This window comes from Syngnathus acus, chromosome 3 (genome assembly GCF_901709675.1).
Source record: "Syngnathus acus chromosome 3, fSynAcu1.2, whole genome shotgun sequence".
Classification (NCBI taxonomy): domain Eukaryota; kingdom Metazoa; phylum Chordata; class Actinopteri; order Syngnathiformes; family Syngnathidae; genus Syngnathus; species Syngnathus acus.
The window spans coordinates 21,423,547-21,444,927 of NC_051089.1; the positions used below are offsets into that span (position 1 = coordinate 21,423,547).

Genomic DNA, 21,381 nt, shown 5'->3' on the forward strand with positions numbered 1-21,381 from the left:
ATAACGCGTCGAGATGGTACTAATTTACCGCCGCAAGAACAAGTCGGGATTGTGAATTTCCCGATAAACACAATTTTTAGTCAATTAGATATCTCAATGGGGGAAGATTAATATCACAGTCTAGTGCAACGCATGCATATAGATCCATCATTGAGTTATTGTTAAACTTTTCAAACGATTCTTTGGAATCCCAGTTCACAGCAGGAATGTTTGCTAAGGACACTAGGGGGCGCATGGACTCTATTGTTTTTAATGGTCCAGCTGTCAACGAAGGCCTGGCCCGCCGTGCACAGCTGATGGGAGGATCACGTGAGTTCCACGTCACAGGACCGCTACACGGAGATATTTTCTTTTCCGAACGCCATCTATTGAATAATGTGGATCTACGGCTAAAGTTAACTAGAGCTCCGGACGATTTTTGCCTCATGAGCGCTCCAGACAGCGACTCGTGTCTCAAGATATTAGGAGCTTCACTTTACGTGAAAAAAGTTTCAGTCACCCCGGCTGTCTCTATTGGTCATGAAGCCGCTTTACATAAAGCTAACGCCTTGTACCCACTAAGTAGAGTCAATATAAAGACTTTTTCTATCCCTCAAAACTCACGGATTTGTCACCAAGATAACCTCTTCCTCGGACATATTCCTAAACAAATTGTACTAGCTATGGTGAATCATAACAGTTTTATGGGACGACGAGATTTAAACCCTTTTAATTTTTTACATCATAACATTGAATATTTGGCGCTTAGCCACGAAGGTCGCCAGATACCAGCTAAAGCTTTTCAACCCAATTTCGAAGCTGGATTATATACACGTGAATTTCATAATCTATACACAGCTACGGGTCGTTTTTTAAAAGATTTACCGCTCTGTATCGATCAACAAGATTTTAGTCAAGGCTATTCACTTTTTGTCTTCAATTTAAGTCAAGCAGATGATTCCGGTGCTTTGTCGCCCGTGAATAATGGTGTTTTAAGATTAGATTTGCGATTCCGTACGCCCCTCCCACATACAGCCACGCTTATCGTTTACGCGGTCTATGATTCCCTTATTGAGATTAATGCCAAGAGGGAAGTATTGATGGACTATTATTGACACTATGAACGGCCGTGAATTGGATTTGATTATGACTCGGACGCAAAGGGCGCTGTTTGGAGGTGTTTTAGCATCAGACGAGTTAGCTGACGTCAAAGACAAGCCCCCCAGACATTATATTGTCAATACACATCCTCGACATCTCCCCGGGGAGCACTGGCTCGCTTTGACTTTAGAATCTGATGGTTTGGCCACATTCTTTGATCCTTTTGGTCTGCCGCCGGACAGTCCTTATTACCCGTCAAGTATATACAGATTTCTGAAGAAGCATTCTAAGCGTATGGAATATCATAACGGGCAACTGCAACACGAATTGAATGACACCTGTGGTCAACATTGCGTCTACTACTTGTCGCAACGAGGGTGGGGGCTGAGCTACAGTGAGGTGATGACGCATTATAGTTCCGATCCTCTGAATAACGACGCTATGGTTACCGATTATGTCAAGAAATGTCGGAGACCGGATAGGATGCGCGGCGGTCAAATATCTTGTTCATTACATAAATTTAAAGAATGTCATTGTCTGAAACCGTGTTAATGTTTTATAAAATCTCTTTTATTCAATAAACATTGTTAAAGAGAGTTACAGAGTCATTTGTTTTTTTTTCAGTAACAACATTAACGTATCTAACATTTTTAATAACTAACCCATTTTACTACCGGCGATCTGTTTTTCCTTTTTTTTACGCTTACATATTTTGCATGAGAAACATCATCATCATCATAATCTTCATCCCTAGCGTATTTCAAACGTTTGAAATCAGCACGAGCAGATGGGTTGGAAATGGTTGATTCAGGTAGATTTAGCTGTGCTAATGTACGCAGAAATTCTGTCCAGCCAGCCGGTTGAGCGGCTAGTTTCTTACCGGTTACAATTAAATGTTTTATCAAATCGCTCATGTGCGAGCCCCTGACAGTTTTCCCTCTAAAAATAAATTCGCTTAGCGGCGTCCATCTTACATCTTCCGCCGATAATTCTTTCAGCACATAGGAGGCGTTGCGGCGATAACGTGGACCAATCGTATCCAGAATATCAGCCCAATCTTCATCTGGCACTTTTTGAGCCGTTTTCCTTTCCTCTTCAACGCCCGTCTCTTCATTACGAATCGTAATAGGAATCTGCTCAGAATCTTTTTGTTTGATCAACCCCAAATAACGCTGCATCAGGGTTTGATAAATTTTGATCTTTTCTTATTGATTTAAATTTTTATTATCCAAAACCTGTTTCATCTCCTCATCCAAAGAATACTCAGCTCTGTCACGAATGGTGGGGGCTGGCTTATGGAGCCTCTCGAGCTGGTAAGGGGAGATCAGGAACATTTTCTGCGCCGTTTTCAAACTCATTTTATTATTTGTTCATAAAGCCACTAATAACACTCCCCAGAACAGGTGCGAATGCCGCTAATAAAGGCAATATGAAACCACCTTTCTGAACTAACACAGCTCTTTTCTTCTTCAGAGTATTTTTCTTATCAGCCAGAAAGCGGATATTTTTCTTCTGCTTTTTTAGTTTTTTATAGAGTTTTGATTTTAAGGGTAGATGTCCTTTTAAAAGATTCAGAGCAATCTCACACAATGCTCTCACTAAACTATTCGGACCTCTGAGAAGTAAATGCTTACGTTTGGCCGGCTTGGATGTAAACAAAGACTTGAGTAACGACGCATTTGTTTTTAAAAGCTTTGTCATCGTTTTATTGTTTGGGTATATAAACTACAGGCCACTGGCTATGTAGTACACCTGTACGTAGTCTATATTGTTCTGGGCATGAAGGCGTCAGATCTATCAGTAAATACCCGTGCGGCTCTTTCGTAGCATCCTCGAAAGATTCCAAAAAAAACTTCCGGTTGCTGGGACAGATCTGATTCGCTAAAACATTCACTTGCAATTTATCACGGGGGTTTTTGAACAGAATCAAATAATTACTGTTTAAACTAATAGTACGGCTGAATTTCCCTTGATGGAATACATTCTGTGTTAGCATTATAACGCTTAAATTTTTATGTCTATATTGTGTGAATATTCGGACCACTTCCGGATTATCCGAAGCTTGGAAGATGATGTCGTCCAGAACCAGTAGGTGGTGCTGCTGCGGCGGGAACAGCTTCTCGTCATCAAAAGATTCAGGCAGCCCCTTGATGAAAACGATGTCTTTATTCATGTTTTTGAGCTCATCGTACATTGGTTGGTATGAAGTATAAACCCAGACAATATTATCAGGTTTTTTTCTCATAACATGTTCAGGATTTTCTAAAACGGTTCTGACAAAGAATGTTTTACCACAACCTGACGGCCCAGCTATTATGGAGGAAAAAGGAAGTTCTAATCTGGGGTCAAATTCAATCTGGTTAAAAGCCATTTCCCACACACATCTGTATGTATGGAGAGAGATCAATAACCAAATGGTTCAGTGCGACCTTGAATGAGCAATCTTCTTTTGTCGTAAACCACACGAAGCCTTTTGGAAAATGATGTGTTTCTGAGATGAAACCCTCTCTTATCGCGAACAATGCCATGTTGGGGTGCGTAAAGCACATCTGAGATTGCACCTGCTGTGTCGATGTACCCCTGAACCATGTTGAGCATGCTATCAAGATTGATACTCTGACCGCTTTCGTGAGTCTGCGTGATCCCTTTCACCTTCATGACTGTGAGGCCGCTCGCTCTTGTCCTGTAAGCGTATGTTTTAGGCCCTGCTGAGACAAATTCTGAAATCCTGTCATTCGAAAGCTCATCTGTCAAATCGCCCAGATAATCCCCTAGCGGGAGGGCACTTTCGCCAGGTTTCACCGTGTACACGAGACTGTCTGTGTCGGTGTAAAGAACGCGCGTCTGTAAAATTTCTAAATAGCTGTACATTTTTAGACGTGCATATGCGGTTGTGAAACATGCAGCCGCCACGTTTGATGTTTTTGAGGCGGGTATCTCATTGTTTATGTTGAAACAATACTGTACAATCGAAAGCTTTTCGCTGATAAAGTGGAAGAATTTCACATCGTACAGACCCGAAAACAGAAGTTCAAAAAATTCCTCAGATTTTGTCACAATCTTTGTGTTTGTCATGTTCTCACGCTGGGCTAGTTTTCCCCACAGGTTATTTAAACAGAGTTTTGAAACTTGCCGTTTTCCAGGGTTTACAGCGATTTTAGAAGGGTCTAGTTGGATACCCTGATGAATCGCATAGCTCTGTATGTAATTTTCTCTATCAGCCTGATTGACCGCATGCGCTGGATAGCCTGAAGATTCTTGTTTGCCTTTCAGAAATGCTCGCATGTAATCACGGAAAATTGTGTCGCTCGCTCTTGTGTAATGCCATACTTCTGTAATATCTGCAACAGTGTAGCCAAGATCAAGTGCCTTAACAAATTCAGGGGTTGTCCAAACACCTGTTAACGATCTTTGCTCATCATTATGTGTACAGGCTGTCTGTTGATTGTTATGCTCGGCGCAAGTACGACAGAGCGTGAAGACGAGTTTACCTTTAGCTGTTTTGAAAGGTAAAACAGGAAAATACAAACCACGAGGCGGATTGACGGTAGCGCTTATGAAGCCGAAATACAGTCTTGGGTCTTTAAAATCACCGTGGATAATCGTCGGATGACCAATAGGGTAGATGCCTGTACTGTTAATGAAAGGATATAATGATGTGACATCAACGTACAACACCCTCTCGTCAGCTTCTGCCGTGTATCTTAAAACAAATGTGTTTGTTCGACCTCCGAAAGGAGCCTGCCTCGGCTTGAGCGGTGTAGGGAATTTGGTTTTTTTCAGGAATTCCTTAACCTCTATGTTCAATTTTTTCATTTGCAACCATTCGTGCTCCCACATAATTACAAGGTGCACATCTTGTTTAAGCTGTAGTTCCTGAATTTTCTTCTGGGTGGTGTCAAACCTCTCCTGAAAGGGGCGTTTTGTTGTCGGACATATATTAGAGAGGTTGTAGCATTCTGAGCAGCCGTGGTGATAGCAACCAAAATACTCAAAAACTATTTTCATGCCCCCGATTTCAGAATAGCCGTCTACTGTGTAGTTATCTATCTTAACTTCGCCCCCGTTCAATGCGTGTCTAATGTAGATATTTTGACTATGCATGATCCATTGCATGTATTGAATAGAATCGTGTGAGAAAGCTTTGTACTGACGCATGTAGTTGTCTGAAGGCGTAATGGCTAGTGTTTGAGGGGTTAGGAAATTAGTGCGAAAAACTTTCATGCACGCCGAGGCTATTGTGACGGCGTTGAAAGGGTCTGTTCCAGTGGCCTCAAAATACTCGCTCCTGAATTTCTCACATCCTTGCATTAGCAAATCAACATCGTTTTCACAGTAGGCTATCGCCTGTTTAGCAAAATCGAACACACCGTTAGCTTCTTTGTCGTACCATTCATCAAACTTAGCACGTTGAGAGGGTGACATTCGTTCGACATCGTAGTACGTAGGGTCAGGGTGACATCCCACGTAGTTTAGATGTTCTAAAGAGCTGAATTTATGTGGGAAACAACCCTTTGATTTGTCTACAAGACCCAAGGCCTTAGGCAACGCACTTAGCGGCATCGTTAAGAACGACAACGAGTCTATATAACGAGATTTTGTGTCTAAATCGACAAATGATAGAACCTTACTCCCCTGCATCAGAATGTCAAGTTTGATACCTAATTCAAGCATTCTCTTTATCAAGATGTATGAATCAAAGCCTCTAGCATTATGTGCAACAAATGTCGTTTGTTTAAACCGGGGGTTTCGAAAAAATGTGAGGAATTTGTCAACACAGTCTGTACCAAACCATTGTTTCGCTAGTCTATTTGATTTACAGCAGATAAGAAAGGGTTTGTGTAAACCATCTGCATCTACATAGGTTTCAAAATCATAGTAGACTACATTTTTGCAAGGTGGTTGAGGTTTGATGGGCTGCATGTAGCACATGTATGGGTTCAGTAAGGTATCATCACCTTGGTTTAAGATCTCATCACACACGGCGCATCTTTTAACAGGGCAACGATGTTTAACACCGGTACCATCAGCTTTCACATAATATTGGAGACCGCATTGCAAGCACTTTTTGTATGAGGCGCAGTTGCTCACACGATTCGTCGTTCGAAACTCTTTATGTTTGACAAAGCACTCCTCATTACGACAGGTTTTGTTACAATCGGGGCAGATAACCTGTTTAAATCGTCGTTGTTTACAACGAGGATCGAGACAAATGTTACAATGCCCCTCACAGTAGTGGAATCGGCAATTTTCATGACCTCTGTAGCAGTGTCTGCAAAAATATGCATGCCCCACGAACGGCTCTATCGCTTTCACGCCGTAGTAATGATTCTCGAGGTGTAAGACAAATAAAGTGTCTCCGTCTGTTTTAGGGTAATGTGTGTCGAAGAAAGTCATGGGCCGGCTGTCTTCTTTTCGATACATTACAGTTATTTTCCGTCTGAGAACTTTTTCAAATGTATTTCAAATGTTTTCAAACGTCCCCCAGACTCACAGGTGTTTGACAATCCAAACCCACACTCTCATGTAAAAGTCGTGCTTGTCTTACGGCCTGTTTTGATGTTAGCGTGTCATTTAGCAGATAGGTTAGTGAGAGAGCAAAGCATAGACGGTTATCCTTGTTACGAGGTATGTGCAAGTGTCGTTTTTTCCGCTTCAAAATTTCTTTGTTGGTACTGTTCACCAGTCGACGACGCATTCCGCCACGTAATGGGGTGACTATTTGGACAATAAGCTCTAAATTCTCATCAGCCAAAAGCTCCACATTTGATTGAGCTAGACGTTCAAGCAAAGCCGTTACATTATCTCTGACACTGTTTATGTCGCTCTTTTGTTGGTAAACGTGGGCCCTATCATTTCCAGCCACTATCTCAATTTGAATCACGTCACCTGGCTGTGTTCGTACATCAACCTCTCGCAAGACGTCATCTATTTTTTCTTCAATCTGGAGGTAAAAGGTTGCAAAATCATTGCTGTTTGTTTGTGATGGTATATTTAAATGCCGCCTTACTTCAATATTGTTGAAATGCGGTCTATTAACTACAACAGCACCGCCGCGCTGATCAGTTATTACAGAACTGTTGTTAGATTGGCGGGATATGTCTTGAAACGCTGGTGCGCTGTCATCAATAACATCTATCTCGTGATCGATTATAACCGAGCAGTTAGGTTGAAATGGCGGTGGCATGTTACCAGTTATTACAGAAGCATTGTCACGATGGTGTTGCAATACAGGTGCGCTGTCATCATTAACATCTATCTCATGATCGATAGGCTTAACAGTCGTTGGGTCAATCAGAGGCTGCGTATTTAGATTTTGGATCATGTTTAGCAGTTGAGCAGGAATATCAGGACTGCTACGCCCGCTGCTACCGTTAGCTTGGTTATTTAATTCTGCTATCATGTTTAGCAATTGTGACGGGATCAGTGTAGGACTTTGTCTACCGTCATTCTGACTTTGACTGTTTAGCTCGTTTACGACAACTTGTAAGTGGGCCAGAATATCAGGACTGTCTGTGTCTCCCCCCTCTAACATGGCATTGTTCACAATGTTGATCAAATCTGATATTTGGCTTGTAGAAGCACTGTTTGACGGCAAATCTAGCTCAGGTGTATCACTTCTTTGGTCTGTTTCACAAGGTAACTGTAAATCTAATTCGCCAATGTTTGTTAAGAAATCCGACTCTGCTGACTTAAGGTTAGCATGCTCCATTGTATTTATTTTTATGAAAATCACAATAGAAACAACACAGTGTAGTAAAAAAAAAAAAAAAATCGGACCTATCTTGATTCGGCCAAATCTGTCAGAATACGTATTATCTTAAAACATTCTTGTAACCGATTCTTGTAGATACAATTACCACTGCACTTTATAGGACGTCTTGTCTTGTGGTGATGACTCTCGCTTGTCGATTCAGACCCCTTGCTGTTTGAGTGACACGTCTTGTAGAAGGCTGCACGTCTGCTCTTCCTCGTTCTTCGAAACCGTCCGGTGTCACTACGTTTAACTGGAAGTAGATATTAAAAAAAAACAAAAAAAAACAGTTAAATCGTTATAATACCATCAAAAAAACATTCAAATGATAACATAGAAAAAGAAAAAAAAGAAGGAATACCTCTGACTTTGTTTATCGACTCTTGAGGAAGTTTAGCATCCTCGTAGACAGATAAAACCTCCGCTAATTATTTATCTGTGGATGCTTCCTCTTCCGTCTCTATGCTCTTGACAACCCCCTGTCGGCCGGAGGGGGGTATGATTTGGGTGCTATCACGTGACTCTGATGACTCTGCCGTCTTTGATGCCTCAAAATGGCGTCCAGAGCTGTCCTTTAGAGTCGGGGCTTCAAAACCAGTTTGTATCAACGGGTCTTTTTGTCTAGTGGCCGCGGCCACGAGATCTGTTACATACATAAAAATAAATCACCAACTAATAGCATTTATATTAACTAGCGTAAGTGAACGGTTGCCTTACCGTAGTCTGATTGCGTCAAATAAACGCCACTGTAGTCGTCATCGAATACTGCATGTACGTCAGCAAATACGGTTATATCTGCATGATATTACATACACATTACATCATGTTTTATATGATAATCTTAGTGTATTATTATTATTATTATTATTATTATTATACCAGTATAAATAGTAGCATGACTTACCTTTAACCATCTCGAAACAACTCTTGACGCTCTCCAACTTTTTGACGCACTCCTCTGATCAGAGCTCATGTGCTGGCGTGTCTTCTCAAATACCCCCACCTTAAATATACCAGCAGTAGGTCCACCCCTCACCCCTTAAAAACACACCTGTACATGCCCCCCTCACCGTAACACCAAGATAACGCCCCCTGGCGGTATCACGGTGACAGTGCACCCCCCTACCGCATTTACAAAACAATAGACATACACTTGCATCTTTTACATAACAACGTAGACACCTGCATCTTTTACATAACAACGAAGACACCTGCAGCATTTACATAACAACGAAGACACCTGCAACGCCCCCTGGTGGTATCATGGGGGTAGTGCATCCACCTGCCTCATTTGCATAACAATAGACATCAAAGTTAAGTGTATTGTTTATTTCTCTTTGGGGTGAATGACTTGGAAGACACGTGTGAATCCTGACAACAGCGCAACCTTCAGGTCATTCCTAATAGGCTATCGTTCCATTGCACATGACAATCAGAGGCTGCAACTCAGACAACCTCTGTTCCAAACACACATACGGATTTGCAATAATCCTTGTATAGAATAATGCATAATGCCTAATGCCTAAAATAATGCATTTTGGAAAAAATAATATAAACTGCATTCCCTATCAAATTTATGAGTACAGTGATCCCTCACCACTTCGCGCTTCACCTATTACGGATTCGCTATTTCACTTGTTTAAACAGCGTTTAAATACACCCTCCGAACTGTGAGGCAGGCATGCTGCCCAGTGCGCCACCGAGCCGCCCTATATATATATATATATATATATATATACCGTAATTTTCGGTATATATATATATATAGTGTATATATATATATATATATATATATATATAGTATATATATATACCGTAATTTTCGGACTATAAGTCGCACCGACAAAAGTCGTCATGATGGCGCCGCGGATGGCAGCCATGGTGAGTCGCTCTCTGTTTATTTGTCTTATTTTGTGTGTTTTCTGTGTCCTCTGCTGTCCATCCCGGATCACTTTTACTAGAGAACGCTGTTAAACATCGGACAGTCTTCTTCTGGTATTTTCTCTCCTGTTCTCTTCGATTCAGACTGTTTGTCGGAGATTCTAGCCGGAGCGGCGGTGCTGTACAAGCTAGCACGACGACGGCGGCGCGGAAAACGAGCGGGAGCACTCGTAAGGCTGAGGCAGAGAGGGTTCCGTTCTGCCCTACCGTCAATTCATCTGGCGAATGTCCGCTCCCTGGCGAACAAGATGGACGAACTGCTGCTCCTCACTTCAAGGAACACGGACTTCAGCAGATCCGCCGTGCTGTGCTTTGTGGAAACGTGGCTCAGCGAACGAACGCCCCACCACGCCGTGGAGCTAGCGGGCTTCAGGCTAACGCGAGCAGATCGCAGCGCGGAGCTCTCCGGAAAATCAAAGGGAGGTGGTCTCTGTTTCTACATTAATGAACGTTGGTGTACTGATGTCACGGTGTTGAAAGAGTTTTGCAGCCCTCTCCTAGAAACACTTTTCATAAACTGCCGGCCGTTCTATTCACCACGGGAGTTCTCCTCGATCGTCATGGCGGCTGTTTACATCCCACCACACGCACGTGCGAGTGAAGCCACGCAGATGCTGGCTGACCAGGTAACAGACATGGAGAAACTTCTACCAAACTCACTAATCATTGTTCTGGGTGATCTGAACAGGGCTAACCTCGCACACGAACTCCCCAGATACAGACAGCACGTAACGTGTCCCACCAGAGGGGCACAGACTCTGGACCACTGCTACACCGTGATCAAGGATGCATACCACTCTGCGGCTCGTGCAGCTTTAGGACTCTCGGACCACTGTCTAGTTCATCTGATCCCGGCCTACAGGCAGAAACTAAAAACTTCTAAGCCTGTGGTGAGGACTGTGAGGAAGTGGACAGTGGAGTCAAGGCAGGACCTGCAAGCCTGCTTTGACTGCACCGATTGGGGAGCGTTCGAAGCTGCAACTTCAGACTTGCATGAACTCACTGACACTGTCACATCATACATCAGTTTTTGTGAGGATCTGTGTGTGCAGACTAAGACCTTCTGCACGTACAACAACGACAAACCTTGGTTTACACCGAACCTCAGGAGGCTGCGCAAAGTCAAGGAGGATGCCTACAGGAGCGGTGACCGCGACCTGTTCAGGCAGACCAGAAACACACTGAACCGAGAGGTCAGGAAAGCCAGGAGGTGTTACGGGGAGAACCTGAAGAGACACCTCTCTGCCAATCCTGATCCCTCAACAGTGTGGAAAGGTCTGCAGAGCATCACGGGCTACAAGAAACGAACCCCCCGTCCTGTGGAGAGCCCAAGGCTTGCTAACCAGCTGAATAAGTTCTACTGCAGGTTTGATCGGTCCTCCCACACAACGGGACTTCCTGCAGCACAATCTACATACTCACCTCTCCCCACAACTGCTCTGTCCACACCTCTATCATCGTTGTCACCCACTCTCTCTCTTGCAGAGGCCGCGCCCGCACTCCAGGTCCGCGAGGAGGAAGTGCGCCAGATGTTCCGGAGACAAAAGACCAGGAAGGCACCGGGCCCAGACGGCGTGCCACCTTCCTGCTTGAAAGTCTGGGCTGAACAGCTGGCGCCCACCTTTGCACGGATCTTCAACCGTTCTCTGGAGCTGTGTGAGGTGCCCTCGTGCTTCAAGAGCTCCACCATCGTTCCAGTGGCCAAGAAGCCCGCCATCACAGGTTTGAATGACTATAGACCCGTCGCACTGACATCTGTGGTCATGAAATCTTTCGAGAGGTTAGTGCTGAACCACCTGAAGGAGGTCACGGGCCCCCTGCTTGACCCCCTCCAGTTTGCCTACCGGGCAAACAGGTCAGTGGATGATGCGGTCAACATGGGACTGCACTACATCCTGCACCACCTGGACACCCCAGGAACGTACGCCAGGATCCTGTTCGTGGACTTCAGCTCGGCGTTCAACACCATCGCTCCTGACATCCTCCAACAGAAGCTCATCCAGCTTGCGGTGCCTGCCCCCACCTGTCAGTGGATCACCAGCTTCCTGACCAACAGGAGACAGCGTGTGAGGCTGGGGGGCATCACATCTGACACCCGGACCACCAATACTGGAGCCCCTCAGGGGTGCGTCCTCTCCCCACTGCTCTTCTCTCTCTACACCAATGATTTCTCCTCAGATGACTCTCCTGTGAAGCTCCTGAAGTATGCAGACGACACCACTCTCATCGGACTGATCCAGGACGGTGATGAGACTGCGTACAGACAGGAGGTGGAGCGGCTGGTCCACTGGTGCAACCAAAACCATCTGGAGCTGAACCCGCTCAAGACCGTGGAGATGACAGTGGATTTCAGGCGAGACCCTTCACCACTTTTACCCCTCACTATCCGCAGTAATACTATTCTCTCCACAGACACCTTCAAGTTCCTGGGAACCACAATCTCTCGGGACCTGAAATGGACCGGCCACATAGACTCTGTCCGGAAGAAGGCCCAGCAGAGGCTGTACTTCCTGAGACAGCTCAAGAAGTTCAACCTGCCGCGAGAGCTTCTGAAGACCTTCTACACTGCCATCATCCAGTCTGTCCTCTGCACCTCCATCACTGTCTGGTTTGGATCAGCCTCCAAACAAGACAAGCACAGACTGCAACGGACAATCAGGACTGCAGAAAAGATCATTGGAATCAACCTCCCATCTATCCAAGACTTGTACCTGTCCAGGACCAGGAAACGTGCAAGGAACATCTCTACAGACCCTTCTCACCCAGGTTGCAGTCTGTTTGAACTACTCCCCTCTGGACGGCGTTATAGAGCTCAGTACGCCAAAACCAGCAGACACCGAGACAGCTTCTTCCCCCAGGCTGTTGCTCTGATGAACTCACACCACTCATAGAGTCTCAGAGGCATTACTGTGCAATAACATCCTGCTCTTCACACCTTTTGAATTTGTCTACACTGTTTTTGCCATTATTCACATGTCCTGAGTGTTGTTAGTCACCTATATGTTGAACAGAGGGTGTGTTTTACCGAAGTCAAATTCCTTGTTTGGCACGCTCAAACATGGCGAATAAAAACTCTTGAATCTTGAATACCGTAATTTTCGGACTATAAGTCGCACCGGAGTATAAGTCGCACCAGCCATAAAATGCCCAAAAAAGTGAAAAAAAACATATATAAGTCGCTCCGGAGTATAAGTCGCATTTTGAGGGGCAATTTATTCGACAAAATCCAACACCAAGAACAGTCATGAACGAGCAACAACAGGCTAAACGATAGCTATGCTAACGTGACATAAACACAAACTAAGAGCTGAGAACGGCCCTGACGTAAAATTCAGAGTTATTCAAAAAACTATTCCATAAATAACAAATAACAAAATCCTCGGACAGCCACCCGGCTGAGCGCCGGCCCTCGACTTCCATCCACGGAGGTGAAAGACAGCTCCGTCGAGTGACGCGTGAGCAGCCCTTCAGCAAAGCGCCAATCACATGTGCTTCTTCTTCTACTACTACTTTGGGATTTGGCTTCATAGAGATACATAGAAACACTAGATGATCGCTTTAGCTGGTTGACGACGTGCAGACCTGTCCACCATCTTGAACCGGGAGTCACGGGAAATGGTCATGCTGACGTCAGCAGCGCGACGCGACGTCGCGGTCGCGCGTCAGCAGCGCGGCGGTTGTTTACATAAAGGACAAAGATCGACTCGTCCAGGGACGGTGGATGGGACTCGGACAATGCTTTTACGCACGCCCGGTCCTCCTCTACTGAGCTGCCTTTCACCTCCGTGGATGGAAGTCGAGGGCCGGCGCTCAGCCGGGTGGCTGTCCGAGGACGGTGGATGGGGCTCGGTCATGGCTTTTACGCACGCCCGGTCCTATCGTATGGAGCTCTCTTCCCCTTCCGTGGCTGGAAGTCCACGCCGCCACACGCCTGTAAGTTTGTTTTGTTAAATAAAGAGCCGTTTACCAAACCCACGTCTTTCCTTGAACTTTGTTAACGCTACAATATAGTTATATAGTAGATCTGTGGAATAACGACGAGGCTGACGTCAGGGCGCACGCGCGGCGATGTTGACAAAGGACGAGGAATTTGATCGATGGATTTAATGATTTAGAGTGCACAGATGGTTTGATAACATTATTGCTTATATAATAGTTATTTGATATATAATTTATATATCGTTATATGGGCCTGTGGAATATTTTTAAGTGCAAGAGCCGTCAGCGGCGCGCATGCATTGTTGACAAAGGACGATTGATGGATTTAATGAATTGGAGTGACGCAGATGGTTTCGCGCTGCTGTCGTCACTTGAAATTCAAACTACAGTAATCCCTTGCTACATTGCGGTTCGTTTATCGCGGTTTCATTTTTTTTTTTTTTTTTTTTGAAATTTTTTGAAAAAAAAACCACAAGTCGCTCCTGAGTATAAGTCGCCCCCCCACCCAAACTATGAAAAAAACCGCGACTTATAGTCCGAAAATTACGGTATATACTATATATATACGTATATATATTATATATATATATATATATATAATATTAATGTATATATCATTAATGAAATATCAAAAATATCAACAAAATATCAACATAACAAGACATATATAAACCGGATTCGGTTGAAGTTGGGAAATTGTGTAAAATGTAAATAAAAACAAAATACAACGATTTGAAAATCCTTCTCAACCCATATTCAATTGAATACACTACAAAGACAACATATTTAATGTTCAAACTGATGATAAACTGATGGGTATAAAAGGAGCCTCCCCAAACATGCTCAGTCATTCACAAGCAAGGATGGGGCGAGGTTCACCACTTTGTCCACAACTGCATGAGAAAATAGTTGAACAGTTTAAGAACAACATTTCTCAAAGCAAATTTACAAGGGATTTCAACATCTACGGTCTATAACATCATCAAATGTTTCAGAGAATCTGGTGAAATCACTGCACGTAAGCGCCACAGCCGGAACCCAAGACTGAATGACCGTGACCTTCGATTCCGCCGACGGCACTGCCTTAAAAACCGACATGAGTGTGTAAAGGATATCACCAAATGGCCTCAGAAAAACTTCAGAAAACCACTGTCAGTAAAAACTGTTTGTCACTACATCAGTAAGTGCGGGTTGAAACTCTACCATGCAAAGCAAAAGCCGTTTATGAACAACATCCAGAAACGCCGCCGGGTTCTCTGGGCCCGAGCTCATGAAAAATGGACTGATGCACAATGGAAAAGTGTTTTGTGGTCTGATGAGTACACTTTTCAAATTGTTTTTGGAAACACTGGACGTCGTGTCCTCCGGACCAAAGAGGAAGCGGACCATCCAGACTGTTATCAACGCAAAGTTCAAAAGCCAGCATCTGTGATGGTATGGGGGTGCATTAGTTCCCATGGCACGGGTGACTTACATTTCTGTGAAGGCAACATAAATGCTGAAAAGTACATACAGATTTTGGAGCAACCTATGCTGCCATCCAAGCGACGTCTTTTTCATGGACGCCGCTGCTTATTTCATCAAGATAATGCCAAGCCACAATCTGCACGTGTTCCAATAGCGTGGCTTCGAAGTGAAAGAGTCCAGGTTCTCCATTGGCCCGCTTGTAGTCCAGACCTGTCTCCCATTGAAAATGTGTGGCGCATTATGAAGTGTAAAATACGACAGGAAAGACCCCGGACTGTTGAACAACTGAAGCGGTTCATCAAGCAACAATGGGAAAGGATTCCACATGAGAAGATAAGAGAATTAGTCTCCTCTCTTCCAAAACGTTTATTGTGTGTTATTAAAAGGAAAGGTGATGTAACGAAGTGGTAAACATGCCCTTTCCCAACTTCTACTGCACGTGTTGCAGCCATGAAATTATATTAATATTATTATATATTATATATTATTATATATATGTACATATATATATATATATATACGTATATATCTGGCATCCGTCTGTCTCGAGAGACAATGGTAGCGCCATGGAGTCTCCAGGGCGCTAGCCAGGGCAGAATTTTTGAAGATCATGCGTTGCCCATTAAACATGACTCCACTCTCGGCTGCACCAACTTGATCCAAGGGAACGCTGCGCATTACATTTGGAGCTGGTTTAGCTGCAGGAGCTGCCGGAGAGATGTCGACGTCGACTATCCAACCGTCTTCGGGGCTCCACTCCGAATTTTTCCTCAGGGTTGTCTCCCGAAGCCTTTCCCGAGAATAGGTAACCCACAAGGCAGTGGGGGTTTGAGAATCAGGGTTTTCCGTCCCCTAGATGGATTGCCCTCCCAAGCTGACGAGCTCCATCTACCCGAAGTAACTGGTTTTGAGGCGCCAGTCACACGCCTTTGCCCCTTCTCCTGTTAGTAGAAGCAGTTCCGCCGGGCTTTGAGTCGAAGCCACGCGTGCAGGCCAGGAGTTGGACTTTGGTTGTCAGAGGCTCTTTGAGACGCATGCCTTATGGGAGCTTTTTATAGGCAGTGGGAGCTTATCCCCACTACCACCCCCGGCGTAACAACCTTTGGAACCATATATATATATATATATATCATATATATCATGACAATAGCGTATCATTAGCTTACATGTAACATCATGTTACTTTCTTGCGTAACATTAGCTTACATGTAACATCATGTTACTTTCTAAACCAGGGACATGCGGTCAGAGGAGGCAAGGGAGGTCGTGCCTCCCCTGCCATCATGAAAAGGGGAAAAAAACGATTTAATTTTTTTTATTAGAAAGTCATTTTCCTTTTAATTTCAGTAGTTTTGTATCATTTTGAACCAAAATCGCTAAATTTTTATAGTTATGTTAAAACCGAAGACGAGTCGCTCGGAGGAGGCGACTTCATGGCTTGCCCCCTCTGAGGATTGCGTAATCACACGGCTACCTATGCTGACAGGCTATGCAGTTAGACTGAACTGCTGTCAGTCTCTATGTCGCTGTTTAGTTGTTCAAACACTGTGGCTGTATTAACTAATTTCCTTAGTTAAGCTGATGTACATAATATCTATTTTTTGTCATCTGTCTGTAACGTCGTGTTTCTTTAGATCAGTGGTGTCAAACTCATTTTTTTCGGGGGCAGCATTGTAGTCATAGCTTTTTTCGGAGGGCCATTATGAATGTCAACCCAAATAAATGTATGAGCATCTCATATTATATACAGTAAAAGCTACAAAACAAACTGACAAATAACTCATTTTCAAATCATACGAGTAAAAACTAGTCAAATATTTTAAAATTGTTATTGAAGACAATTTGCAATTCTAGTAATGACACACAAATTTGATGCACAATTTGTCTTCGCGGGCCACATAAAATGATGTGGCGGGCCGTATCTGGCCCCCGGGCCTTGAGTTAGACACCTGTGCTTTAGATGAACAAAACGGCTTTGAAAAGCGACCCAATGGAAGCAATGAAAAAACGGCGCCCTCTCGGCGCGGCGTGTTACCTTCTCCGTGCGACGCGGCGCCCTCTCGGCGCGGAGCCCACCCGGCGCAGCGCGTGCGCGCGTCCTCTGGGCGCAGCGCACTTTCGGCGCAGTGCGTGCGCTGCTAGGTTCGTTCCCAGTTCTTTATCTTTAATGCTCGCTATGCTAACAGTAATTACCAAGAGGCCGCCTTCACTGTTTAACTATTTAATGTATGCCAGAATGATCGATGCACAGCTCTGGAGCCCTTTCTGCGAGATGCGGAAAAAGGTCTAACTCCCAGCGCCAAGGGTCCTGCTCTTACTCTGAGCCGCCTTTCTGCAAGGAGGCGACTCTGCCTAGCCTGTGTGATAATGTGTGACCTTGCAGTCTTAACGAGCGACTTTTACATATGTGCAAAGAGGGTCATAGAGAAGAGAAAGCTAATGAAGCAATAGAAGGGTTACAACGATATAACGGCATAGCTCAAGCTACCTAGCTAATCACACGTGCCAAAGAGGCCTATTCTAACAGTGCCCTGTCAGAGCTGCGCCCTCTTGGCATAGGGCCCTCTCCGCGTGGGGCGTGCACCCTCTCGGTGCAGGGCATTTCCGTCCGACCGCGCGATTTTTTTCCGATCGCGCAACTGTGGCGCGCCGCTGACCGGGCAACCGTAGCGTGCCGCCGACCGCGCAACTGCAGCGCGCTGGTTGCATTATTGCGATAGAGCCATCGCTGAAATTTAGAAAATATTTTAAAAGTCCTGATGTACTTTCAGAAATTTAAGTGGACCCCAGTGCGCAGGGAGCTTAATTTAGTCCGATCGCGCAACCGTAGCGCGCCGGACTATCACTGTCGATGACACAAGTAGAAAATGTTCCAAAATTGGAGCTTACATCCAAGCGGGAGAGGATGATTGGTCGGCATGAGAATTTCGCCCTCCGGCCTCAGCCCAAAAGTAAATGAATGGGTCTTCGCACTTTGTGCAATTAAAACCGAGAGGAAGTGTGCGGCTTTGGAGCAGCCTTTTCGATCGGCCATTGCGCGCGGTCGTTGCAAGCAGCAATTCAGATTGGCCATTGCAGTTTCAACCGAGAGGAAGTGTGCGGCTTTGGAGCAGCGTTGCGCGCGGTCGTTGCAATTGACCTTTGCGCTCCGCCGTTCTGATCGGCCATTGCGGGCAGTCGTTGCGCGCGGCCGTTCCGATCGGCCATTGCGTGCGGCTTTAGCAATCGACCATTGCGCACGGTCGTTGCGATCGGCCATTGAGCACGGCCGTTCTGATCGGCCATTGCGCGCGGTCGTTCCGCAAGGCCGTTCCGATCGGCCATTGCGTGCACCCGTTGCAATTGGTCATTGCATGCGGTCTTTGCGCGTGGTGGTTCCGATCCGACCACGCGGTCCGACCACACAACTGTATCGCGCCAGACTCATTATTGTCATAGCGACGTCGCAGACACTTGTAGAAATAACTCAAAAATTTGAGTTGATCTTTAGGCTGGAGAGGCTGATTTTTCGTCACTTCTGTCCCACCACGCAGCCGCAGAGCGCCGGACGCATTATTGTGACAGCGCCGTCACAGAAACTTAGAACATACGTATTTCAAAATCTGAGTGGAAATCCGTGTGCACGAGACTGATTGTTTGTCATTTTTGCCCGACCGGGGAACAGCAGCGCGACGCCCGAGTGCACCTCCACGCGTTCGGCTTGACTTTTTTCGGCTTCATCGGCCCGACATTTTGCATTTTCAAAGAGAAGGGAGGGGGGGGGTTAGCGGCTGCAGCTAGCAGGGAGCTGCGCACAGGGTTTGCACGAGGCTGATCTTTCCTCATTTCTGCCCAGCCGGGGAACAATAGCGGCCGTTGCGATCGGCCAATGCGCGCAGCCTTTCGATCGGCCATTGCGCGCAGTCGTTGCGCGCGGCCGTTCCGATCGGCCATTGCGCGGGGTCATTGCGCTCCTGTTGGAGCACCGCTGTTGGAATGTCGCCCTCCAGCCAAAGCCCAGAAGTCAATGAATGGGCCTTTGCACTTTGTGCAATTTCAACCCAGAGGAAGTTTGCGGCTTTGGAGCAGCCGCTGCACGCTGCCGTTGCGATCGGCCATTGCACGCGGCCATGCCAATCGGCCATTGCGCGCGGTCCTTGCGCGCGGCAATTCCGATCGCCCATTGCAGTTTCAACGGAGAGGAAGTTTGCGGCTTTGGAGCGGCCGTTGCGCGCAGCCGTTGCCATCGGCCATTGCACGTGGCCGTTCCGATCGGCCATTGCACACGGTCCTTGCGCGCAGCCGTTGCGATCGGTCGTTGCAATTGACCTTTGCGCTCCGCCGTTCTGATCGGCCATTGCGGGCAGTCGATGCGCGCGGCCGTTCCGATCGGCCATTGCGTGCGGCTTTAGCAATCGACCATTGCGCGCGGTCGTTGCGATTGGCCATTGAGCACGGCCGTTTTGATCGGCCATTGCGCACGGTCGTTCCGCACGGCCGTTCCGCACGGCCGTTCCGCTCGACCATTGCGTGCAGCCATTGCAATCGGCCATTGCGCGCGATCGTTGTGCGCGCCGTTCCGATCCGACCACGCGGTCCGACCACGATAAAGTAACGCGCCGGAATCATTATATTCATAGCGACGTCGCAGACACTTGTAGAAATATATCCAAAATTTGAGTTGATCTCCAGGCTGTAGAGGCTGATTTTTTGTCATTTCCGTCCCACCGCGCAACCGCAGCACGCCGGACGCATTATTTAGACAGCGCCGTCGGAGACATTGGAAAATATTTCAAAATTTGAGTGTAACTCCGTGTGCACGAGACTGATTTTTCGTCATTTCTACCCGACCGGGGAACTACAGCGCGACACGACGCCCGAATGCACCTCCACGCGATTGGCTTGACTTTCTTCGGCTTCATCGGTCGGACTTCGTGCGTTTTGCAAGAGGAGGGAAGGGGAGGTTTTCAGCGGCCCTCCGGCCAAAGCCCAAAAGCAAATGAATGGGCCTTCGCACTTTGTGCAATTTCAACCCAGAGGAAGTTTGCGGCTTTGTAGTGGCCGTTGCGCGCGGCCGTTGCGTTCGGCCATTGCGCGCAGCCGTTGCGGTTGGCTATTGCACGCGGCCGTGCCATTCGGCCATTGCGCACGGTGGTTGCGCGCCGCCGTTCCGATCCGACCACACGGTCCAACGACGGAACTGTAGTGAGCCGGACTCATTATTGTCATAGCGCCGTCGCAGACACTTAAAAGATATTTAAAATTTTCAGTGGAACTCCGTGTACACGAGACCGATTTTTAGTCATTTCTGCCCAACCGGGGAACAGCAGCGCGACGCCCGAGTGCACCTTCATGCGTTAGGCTTGACTTTTTCCGGCTTCATCGGTCGAACTTTGTGCACTTTCAAAGAGAAGGGAAGGGGAGGTTTTCAGCGGGTGCATCTAGCGGGGAACTATGCTGATATTTCGTCATTTCTGCCCGACCGGGGAACCATAGTGGCCGTTACTATCGGCCATTGCGCGTTGCCGTTCCGATCGGTCATTGCGCGCGGTCGTTGCGCGCCGCCGTTCCGATCGGCCATTGCACGCGGTCATTGCGCTCATGTTGGAGCGCCGCTGTGGGAATGTCGCCCTCCGGCCAAAGCCCAAAAGTAAATCAAAAGTCAAAGTCAAAGTCTGCTTTATTGTCAACCTCTTCACATGCCAAGACACACAAAGAAATCGAAATTACGTTTCCACTATCCCACGGTGACAAGACATAGTACACGACATACATACAAGCAAACAACACAAAATAAAAACAAGAAGGCACAAACAATGCATAATAAGAGTGATGAATAAATAATAAATAAACAAATAACAATAAATAAATAAATAAATAAGAGGAGCAAAACGGAGCAAGTGTGCATACAGCAGACAGTCAGAATATAGCGCAAAAGTACAGGACGCTACGCAGAAGGGGGGAGAGAGTTCAGGATCCTAACAGCCTGGAGTACAAAGCTGTTGGTGAGTCTGGTGGTGCGGGAGCGCAGGCTCCTGTACCTCTTCCCAGAGGGCAGAAGATCGAACAAAGAGTGAGCGGGGTGACTCACATCACTCACAATCGTGGTCGCCTTGCGGGTGAGATGGGAGGTGTAAATGTCCTTCAAGGAGGGGAGTGAAGCACCAATAATCTTACCAGCCGTGTTCACTATGCGCTGGAGGGCCTTCATGTTGTAGTCA

At 46.2% G+C, this 21,381-nt stretch overlaps 1 protein-coding gene across 1 annotated transcript; it reads right to left on the bottom strand.

Moving 5' to 3' along the window:
• Positions 1-4,297: 4,297 nt before the first annotated feature.
• LOC119120875 lies at positions 4,298-5,590 on the bottom strand. The gene is made up of 3 exons (XM_037248102.1): positions 4,564-5,590; positions 4,347-4,524; positions 4,298-4,302 (listed from the first exon to the last, which is right to left on the bottom strand). The coding sequence occupies exons 1-3, from the start codon at positions 5,503-5,505 to the stop codon at positions 4,298-4,300; spliced, it is 1,125 nt and encodes a 374-aa protein (XP_037103997.1). The 5' UTR covers positions 5,506-5,590.
• Positions 5,591-21,381: the final 15,791 nt, after the last annotated feature.

Excerpts from the sequence above, each read along its gene's own strand:
- LOC119120875 (XM_037248102.1), bottom strand. The coding sequence starts at position 5,505 with ATGTCACCCTCTCAACGTGCTAAGTTTGATGAATGGTACGACAAAGAA. Across the intron at positions 4,525-4,563 it reads AAACAGCTAAAGGTAAACTC|CAACAGACAGCCTGTACACA; the intron begins GTCTTCACGCTC and ends GAGCATAACAAT.